Source organism: Psittacula echo (assembly GCF_963264785.1).
Source record: "Psittacula echo genome assembly, chromosome: 9".
In the NCBI taxonomy this organism is placed as follows: Eukaryota; Metazoa; Chordata; class Aves; order Psittaciformes; family Psittacidae; genus Psittacula; species Psittacula echo.
This window is the reverse complement of record NC_137745.1, coordinates 20,745,926-20,755,416: the sequence shown is the minus strand read 5'-3', so window position 1 is coordinate 20,755,416 and position 9,491 is coordinate 20,745,926. Positions and strand designations below refer to the sequence as shown.

The 9,491-nt window shown below is 53.5% G+C and overlaps 1 protein-coding gene across 1 annotated transcript; it reads right to left on the bottom strand.

The window, feature by feature from the left end:
• Positions 1-647: 647 nt before the first annotated feature.
• On the bottom strand, positions 648-8,931 carry UQCRC1 (ubiquinol-cytochrome c reductase core protein 1). Its single transcript, XM_080625228.1, has 13 exons — positions 8,836-8,931; positions 8,257-8,397; positions 7,726-7,812; positions 6,645-6,774; positions 6,263-6,461; positions 5,572-5,651; positions 5,315-5,430; positions 4,780-4,923; positions 3,917-4,077; positions 2,854-2,939; positions 2,276-2,364; positions 1,656-1,731; positions 648-863 (listed from the first exon to the last, which is right to left on the bottom strand). Exons 1-13 carry the CDS (start codon positions 8,905-8,907, stop codon positions 799-801), a joined length of 1,446 nt encoding a protein of 481 aa, XP_080481354.1. The 5' UTR covers positions 8,908-8,931; the 3' UTR covers positions 648-798.
• Between the last annotated feature and the right edge of the window lie 560 nt (positions 8,932-9,491).

Here is a 9,491-nt window from a genome sequence, read left to right as displayed (position 1 = left end):
AACAGCTCCAGCTTCTCCCACCATCCTGACAGCCACCTCCACCGTCCTGAGGCAGCAGCAGGCAGGGCCAGGCTGCTTGCCCTCACCAGCCTCCAGAGCTGGGGGGACCTCAGCACCCAGTTTTGTCTGTAACTGACTGGGGAGAGAGGGGTGGCACAACCTGCCCCCTCCACCAACATGGTCACCACAACAGGAGGGTCCCCAGCAGCCAGGCCAGGGGGACTGGCTGTCACCACACCCAGGGGCAGGAAGAGAACCAATCTTCCACAGATAGATCCTGATCTCCCTGACCAAGGAGGAGAGCACAGAGGTCCCCTCAAGGCCCTTTGTTCTCAGGTCTGCACAACCAGCACTGCCACAGCCACGCTGCTGCCTGCACAGAAGGGCACAGTGAAATAGCCAGAGCTACCCAGGCAGCCTCATCCCAGTGGAAAGACTTCCTTCAAGCAGCCTAAAGCCAGGACCTCTCCCCCAGCACACTGCCAGCTCAGGACAGAGGAGGTGGGGCTGCAGACAGACACACAGACACCACTCTAGCTTGAGCCCTGACAAATCCAGATTGTGATCCAGTAACTCATCTATTTGGCAAGATTAACAATAACTTACACGTGACCCAGCAGGACACAGCTGACTTCAGCAGAACCAGCTCCGTACAGGGTACATTTATTTTATACATTTAACACCGAGAAGACAGCCAGTTGACGGGACTCATCTTGCCCCTGAGCGCACAAGACATTCAGAGCCAGAGGGAACCTGCCACAGTACACAGCTTCACCATTCCTACTGCAGGGACATGTCCTAGAAACGGACCCAGTACATGCCACTGCGGATGCGGTTGTAATCCAAGAGCTGTTCGATGGGACCTAAGTGAACAGAACAAGAGTTAGTCACTAGAAATGGAGCCAAAATCTCTGTGCAGTTTCTCATGGTCTTAAAGCAGATGGCACCAGATCAGACTGTGCTCACTGCCCAGGGCAGCTGTGCCCAAAACCAGGCGACTACACCTCAAACCTGCACCAGGAAAACCAGCAGGTACCATTTCCTGACACAGAAACTGTTGTCTCCTCAGAGTAAGTTGTTTCTGGCACTGCTCAGTACAGCTCCACAGGCAGGTACGACACCCAGGGAGCCACCAAGTCACTGAGACTCTGGCTGGTTCATTCCTGCTTCCTGTTCAAGAACTGTCTCATTTTTCCAAGCGGCTCCATTCTGAAGGCCAGAGGAAACAGCTGCCCGGAGGAGCGGAACCCACAATACACAGGAAGGAGGCAGCAGAGCAGAGCGAGCTGCTCGGGCAGGTTTTCAGAGAGGAATTTGTCCTTGGCCAGACAGACATGCCAGAGCAGCACAAGGCAATCAGGTCCCTTCACTTCCCTTACATAAACCAGCGTGACCCCAGTGTTAAGGACACGGGGCAGACGTTGCCAGGTGAGTGAAGAGGTGGAGCACAGCCAGAGCTCCCTGCCACCTCCAGCATGGGCAGCACTGATCCCCTGGCAAATCTGATGGGCAGAGGTAGGAGGACAGCAGCAAAGAGTCAGAGCGGTTACAGCAGCCAGAACAGACACAGGAACTGTCCGGAGCTCCCTTCCACTCAGCTCTTGACCCCTGCCTCATTTCTGAGCTCCCATGTATCAGCTCCCACAGCTACTCACCAACTGCTGCAATGGCCGGGCATTTGTCATAGATGTATTTACTGCAGACCTCTCTCACCATTCTTGCATCAACGGCCTAATAAATATCAAACAAGCAATTAATGACCCTTCTGGCAGACCTGCATTCCCAAAGCTGGAAGTTACTGTTGCCACTGCACATCAACATCATCAAAAAGATACTGGCAGACCCTTGGGCCATGTGCACCAACTGCCCAGCTCCTCTTTGCGAGAATGGCTGATCTTCCACACAGAACACCCTTGTGAGGGCATGGAAGATCAAAATCTGAAGCCTTCCAAGGGATACAGTGGCTGCAAAATTACACAAACCAGATGTAGGCCCCCTCCAAGGAAACTGTTAAAGGAATTTCACGTTGTGCTGCTTAACTCAGGTATATGCCCTCTTTCTGTGAGGGACCGAATGCAGCCACAGGGACATGGGATACCCTGAGTCTATGCCAGATTCTGACACACATATATCAGTGCCAGTGAGTTACCTCCCTCAACCCCAGGCAGCTTCACTAAGGGATAAGTAACCCTCACGTTACTACAGCAAACTGATGCCAGCAAATGCCAACACCAACTATGCTCAGGTACTGCCAGCAAAACAAAGGGATACCTACAGCAATCCTGGCATCCCACTCCTCCAGAGGGATACGGCGTCCGTAGTTTAAGAGATGGCTTCCAATATTCTCACACACTGGTGTAGTCCCTAGATGTTGAAGATAGCACATGGTCATCAGAACAGAAAGCCTCTTAGAACTGCACAGCCCCATCATCAGTCAAAGCAGACAGAAGAAACTCCAGCCATTAAACTGGCTCCTAATGAAGCACAACTCATAGTTGCCACTACAAGCAGCTCCAGCAGGAGTTAAGCAATCCAAAGACTGCTTCATTGGTCTCCAAAGTATTCCAGCTAGGGCAGGCCAGTTCGAGGGTTTCAATTCTACCTTCACCACGTTATTCCCTCTCAGCAATAGAATAAGTAGAAGCTTACAGAGTTGGAGCTAACCTGGAGCACAGCACGCTGGAGTCAGCTGCTTTCACTACTGGCAGGAGGAACATGGAGCAGGGCAAGGGAAGCTTTGCCCAGTGCCTGCCAGCAGTACTGTAATGTCTAGCAGAGCTCCTGCTCCCCAGGAGAGACACAAGTGGTGACCTTCTGAAAGCTGCAGTGGGCAATCCAGAATCCAGAACATACCATCCAGTTGAGCCACCATGGCATTCCGGAGATAGTTCTTGGCTCTCTCCACCTCTGACTCCGTGGTACTAGTGCACAGGCGCATCCTGGAGAGGAGATGGAAAGACCACCAAATCTTTTAAATGTTTGTCTGCTCCAACAGAAAGTTAAATCCTCCCTTTCCCAGGCCCCTGCAGAAATAAGCTACTGTCAGCACCACTTGTCCTGCAGGCTTGAGATTCATCCGTGATCACAGCTAAGAACTGTGAAGCACTGAACAGCAGGAGGCAAGAGCTCAAGCCTGTAGGCAGGGGCTATCAGCCGGCAGGTTACACAGAGTTACACTCCAAAGGTCTGCGCAGCTCTGGTGTGCCCATTAGGCACAGTGACAAGCAGCCTGCAGTACACTGCCACAGGAGCTGGAAGGTGCAAAAGCCAAGCATTGCAAGCTGCTATGGAAACTGAGGCCGAAAGAACAAGACAGCTCCACAGAGTCTGCTTGGACTCCAGCTGCTAAATCCCTTCCTCCCCTGCCAACTGCAATGTCTCTGGGGCTAGGGCTAACTCCATCTGCTCCACACACAGCATGGCTCAGCTCTGAACCTCAGATGTAGCCCTGAACCACCACTGGGATACACACGCACACAGTAAGATGGACAGTCAGAGGCCCCCAAGCACTGGCATGACTCCAGCAGTGGGGCATTTATCAACCACAACACAATGGTCTGAAAGAACTCTCTGCCTGCTTTGCTGAAGTTTAACAAGACAATGGAGATGCCTTTAGGCACCTGGGAAAGCCTTGTCTCTAAGGAATGATCTCACTTGTATATGGAAAAAACCCCAAAGCCTCACCACTAATACTTGGAAGCACGAACAAAGACCTGAAGAGCCCTAAGGGGGTTAGAACAGCTCCTCAAAAGCCACATCCTAAGACATTTAAAGAAACCACTTACAGGATCACATAATCAGAACGCAAGTTACCATAAAGCTCATAGAGACACAGCTCTCTGAAGAGCTGTGTTCCCCCACCAGGTCCATCTCCCACAAGAGTGTAAGGTCTTGAACAGGAACTTCTTGTACTCACCACTCCCCCTGAGCACAAAACATCATATCATCTATGGACAGGGGATCCGAAACAAAATGGAAACCAAAGAGGCCAGTGTCAGAGTAAGAGGTGTTGAACGTCTGGAAACTGTGGCAGAGATTGTGCTCCACAGCGAGCGTGGCCAGCCTGCTGGACTGATTCTGTGAACAAGAGATGCCATCAGCCACTTCAGCTTCCTCACTGCTCAAATTCTTTCCAACTGAGCTGTTTTCACAAAGACCACAGACAAGACAGAGCAGAACACTTTGCTGAAGGAGAGCTTAATTTAGACTCTTCATGTGGTCAACAGATGAGAGTCACTGGTGGAAAAGCCACAGACAATGGCCTAAGAGTCCATTCAGCAAAACCATTTCCTTTCCCAGGCTCCTGAGGAGCTGGTATGCACATCACCATAGGAGTGGGAGCAAATGGGAAATGCAAGGTCTCCCAGTATCAGGGGTTAGCACAATTAATGCCAGCCAGATGAGAATGGATCCAATATCAGGTTTGAAACAAGTTCCACTTGCTCTGCAAGTGCAAGCTTGAAACTACAGACTACTCTGTCCTGCTTCCATCACCAGCCCCACTGAATGGTCAGTTTGTGAGGGCAGAAATAAGCTGCTGAGAATTCATCAATTAAACCTCTTCCTAACTCAGCAGAGAAGGTTCAGTTGAGCTGCCAGCACCTCCTCTCAACAACTGTGCTGGATTAGCCTTGATTACACTGCTATCCTGCTTTCCAGACTCCTAACTGCTTCACAGCTGGGAGCTAAGCACAACATAAGGCATCTTCACTTGGAGTCTCCAGAACACTTGTATTAAAAGGCTCCAGGCTCTCCCTGTCACACTGACAGGCCTCTTACCTTACCACCTCCAAAAGTGCGGTCATAGCGTCCCATGATAGCATTGGCCACATTGAGGACAACGTTGTCTGGATTAGCCCATCCTGGCCCCTCCACAGCAAGAGCAATGTGGGCAACAGGCAGGCCATCATCTCTGGCACGGATCTAAAACATGAGCAGGGAGCAGGGGAGAACTGCATGAGCAGTGGCTTTGCTGCAGCCTGTGCAATGCCAGGCTGACAAACTGGGGCACCTGATATTACCCCAGTGAAATTAAATAGTCTCAGGCACTACTGAGCTAAACCAGCTGCTCCAATAGGAGTTTTCCAGCAGATGATGTGAGCAACAGCCTCACATTCCTAATGAAGTTGGGTCCCATCTAAAACCCAACACACTGTGGCAATAAGCCTGAAGAACAGAAGAGGGCCACTACCAAGATGCCACATCATCAGTTTCTCAGAGATACACAAACAATTTTTCCTCTCAGCAGCAGCTGTAACTGCTTCACATTCAGTCAACAGCTTGGCAAGAGCTGCTTGTTTTGTTCAAGCTTTACCTCACTCCCTGTGAAGCGGCAGCGAGGGAGGAGAGGCACAGAATCCTCTTTGTACTTAAAAGGCATCCCACCGAAGTGCTGCTTAGCTGCATCTACCAGCTCTTTGTGGGAAATACCTGGCAATGGGAAAGAGAGACAGTTGCAGTCTTGAAGCAGCTTAATTTAACAGTATTTTACATTAAAGGTGTGTGACAGGGGTTTGAGCACCAGCCTGAAGATACCCAGGCTTCCCAGAATCACCAGGATCTAGAACTCACCTCCAGCAGCTGCCAGGACCATACGAGGTGCCTTGAAGTGATTATCAACATATGAAGCTAGATCTGCTCGAGTCAGATGCCTAGAAAGAACAGAGAGAGAGACCCACTATACTGCATCTCCGAGCCGGGAGGGATGAGAGGCTTAGGAGAAGCAAGCTCACAGTACGTAGACAGCAGGGATGCTGTTGGTTCTCTTAGCTGTGGGCTAACAATGCCTTTTAGAGGCAAGACTGCACTGCTGGTGTTTTCCCTGTGCACTAATTCCAGAACATGGAAAATGGTAGCCAAGGTAGACAGTTAAGAATAGACTTTGATACAGCCTAGAGAGTGCTGACCCTGCCATCAAGCTAACAGGCAATGTATGCTCAAAGCCACTGCTTTAATGAGTACCCCATGCTCTTAATTTCTCTAACAGCATCAAACTGACAAGTATGGGAGAAGGTTCAGCCTCGCCCCACCAACCTCATGTCTTCATGAGGGGATTCTAAAGAATGAGCACAAGCACATTGACTGTCACTAGCACCAATGGGGCAGCACAGCCACAACACAGCAGGAAGCCCATAGGCACAGATCACCTCCAAGTACAGAGTGGGGCTGCCTCGTGCTGTCACCACTGGTGACAAGCTGCAGTCCTGCACATCAAGGACCAAACCCAGGGACTGTGTGCTGCTCCCAGCCTGCTGATGCTCACTTGATGTTGTCTGTGGTCCCCTCGACAGTGCGGGCCAGCGGCGTGCCCTGGAAAGCAGTGGCGTGCAGGTAATCTAAGGCAACAGCCTCCATGTTGCTGTCTATTTCTTTCAGCTCCTGAAGGATGACACCACGTTCCTTCTCAACCTGAGAGTCCTCCAGGGCACAGTTCTGCACGATGTCAGCCAGAAGCTCGACAGCTGTAACACATTTCCAATGTTAGCAGTGCTAATGCTCTCTCCAGCTACCAACTAGAACCTCCAATTTACCTCCCAGCTACTTTGCTCCCTGGCCTGTTGTTAGAGGGGATGCTGGTGGGAGGGAAACACAAGCGCATGCATTTGCTTAAACTCCACATGCAACTCTGTCCCCAGCCACCCTACCTTTGGGCATGTCCTTGGACAAGGCCTTTATGTAATAAGCAGTCTGCTCACGGGAGGTATACCCGTTCAGGTGAGCACCCATGCTCTCCACCTCCTTCTCAAAGGCAGCACCAGGGCGATTCTTTGTGCCCTAAAAGAATAAACACAATTATGAAATCAGCAGATTTCCCTCTCCGGCAGAACTAAAGCAAGGAAAAGAACAATAAAGACCTAAACCAAGAAAACCTGTCACATGATTCATGAAAGGCAAGAGCAAGTGCAGAAAGCAAGAGACTTAACACTTGGCTTTACAATACCCAAATGATGTTGAGGTGTATTTTGAAAGACCAATAAAAGCCCAGCAAGGAAGCAGAAGACCTACACTAAGAGACAACACTGGCTGAAGATCACATCTGTCAATAGGAGCAGAAAACTACTTCTAACACAGAGCTCATCTCTTAAGGAGCAAGCCAGATGCTGCAGCTGCCTATGATGGCACAGGCTAGACTCAAGGCAGCAAGTCCCAGGCTCAGATGCCTCCTGCCCTAGGGCTGTTCAGCAGACACACTGGGAGAGAAGTAAGGGCTGTAGCCTCTAAACTTTGCTGGTCCTCTAAGAAAACCAAAGGAAAATAAATGGCTACAGGAAATGCTGCTTTGAGCTCTGCCTGCTAACCTGCTTTGTAACGTGGTCATCTGCGTGTGCGCCACAGCAGCTGGGCCAGCCAGGGACTGGAACCACAGCAGAGACTGAGTCTCACTTGCTACTTATAACTTTTTTTCCTTTAAGAGGGGAAATACCAACTAATAAGTAAGAATTACATTAATTCATGCATGCTTGCAAGTTGCCACGTCCCCAAACAAAGAGCGTCACACAGACTAGGTACCTTCTGAAGTTTATTTCTATACTATGTGCAAGGTCTCTGGGATTCAGATGACCTGATTTACACCCTTAACAGCCACAGCCTCTGAAGTGAGAGCTCAGTAGATAGCACATTTAGAAGTGGATGATCTTTAAGGTCCCTTCCAACCCAAACCACTCTGTGACTGTATTCAGAACAGTTCTCCAGGGCTGCTGTGCCAGACCCAGCAGAGCTCCTTACCTTAAAGGCCAGATGTTCCACGAAGAAACCAGCCCCATTGTTCTTCTCATTCTCATAGCGGCTGCCCACCCCGATCCACACACCCACCTACGGCAAAGGTATTGAGGACACGCATCAGGAGAGGAAACAAACAGCATGCTTAAGCCTCGGGCCACAGGTACAACTGCAGGGACAAGAAGTCTGTTCCCAGGCACTGTACCAGTAGCACCAAAATAAGAACAAGCACCAGCAACTGTTTCCTGTGCACGTTTTGGGTTTCCACAGAGCAGCCTCACAAAACCCTCTGCATGAGGTGTAACTCCTCCTGGTCACTTAGTGCTTGCACAACAACAGTGACACTGAGGAATCCTGAACCTGACTACAGGCTTCATACAAATTCAGGCTAGAGCTTTTACTGCTCCACCAGCCCCACCAGTTAACAAAGAGAAGCAGGCGGGTCTCTGTGAAAAGCTTTGGTTCCAGTGGGTTTGTCACCCTGCAGCAGGCAGGGCTGAGGGCTCCAAGCAAGCCCTTCACCTGCCTTGCACTCACCGTGCACGTTGGCTGGGTGGACTCCTCCGAAGCCACCCGGAGGCCGTTTTCCAGAGTGGTGACCTGGGTCTCGGGGATGTTCTGGAGTGTCTGAGCATACGTGGCAGCACCTCGGTTCCTTGTCAAAGTCAGCACAGCTGCCTGGAGGAGTAAAGGCTCCTGTCACCACCTGCCCCGAGCAGAGCAGCCCAGAGAGTGTAGGCTGGAGGCACACAGTGCCCAGAGCAGCTCTTTCACGACTGCGCCGCGAAGGTGCCGCTCGGTAACCGGTGCCTGCAAACCCTCCGCAGCGCCGCATGTTCCGAGCGGGCTGACACCCCCGAACAGAGCAACAGGAACCGGTGGAAGCCCCGCACCGGGGCGGACAGGGGCACCCGGCAACACCGCCCCCCGCCCGGCCCGCGGGCACCGAGTTTCCATAGAGACCGCCGCCCGGCCCCGGCCGCCGCGTCCCCGTGACCTTCCCGGCCGGTAGGCCTGGCAGCGCCCCTACCCGCGGGGCCTCCCGCCGCAGCTGCCGTGCCCGGCCCTGCCCGGCCTTCCACCGCCGCCTCCCGCCACCGGGCCGCGGTGACTCACGGGGGGACGCGCGCCCCGCAGCAGGGCCCGCGCGGCCACACCACCGGCCCGGCACACCGAGGAAGCCGCCATCTTGTCCTGTCACGACCGACCGCGCGCGGCGCGCCTGCGCGGCACCGGGGCGGGACACGGCGGCTGCCGGGCGGAGACACCATGAGCGGAGTGGGGCGGGCGGGCGGCGGCGCCCCCTGGTGGCGGGAGGTCCCGTCTGCGGGGTCCCGCCTGTACCGCGCCTTCGGCCGCAGCCCGTCGGGCCCGCCGCGGGTCCGGGTGAAAAGAAGCTGCAGGGAGGGTCAGGCCCGGCGCTGGGCCCGGCCGGTGGTGCCCCCTGTGCCCCCCATTGCCCCCCACTGCCTCCCGTGGCCCGCAGAGCCCCGCAGTGCCGGGATCAGCCAAGGCGGCCCTGCCTGAGGTCACCTTTATTGAGGAAAGTGCATTAAACGGAGCCCGGGGAACGCTGCCCGCGTTTACCCGCGACGGTTTCATCCCGCCCCTCGGCAGGGTCCGGCCCCAGACGGGGCCCGCGGTGGCACAGGAACGGGCTGCGGCAGCCCCGCGGCGGGGGCAGCTCACGGCCCCGGCCCTCAGAGTCCGTAGGGGCCGGTGAGGCCCGGGGTGCGCCGGTGCCATGAGGGTGACAGGTCCCGGTTCGGCCC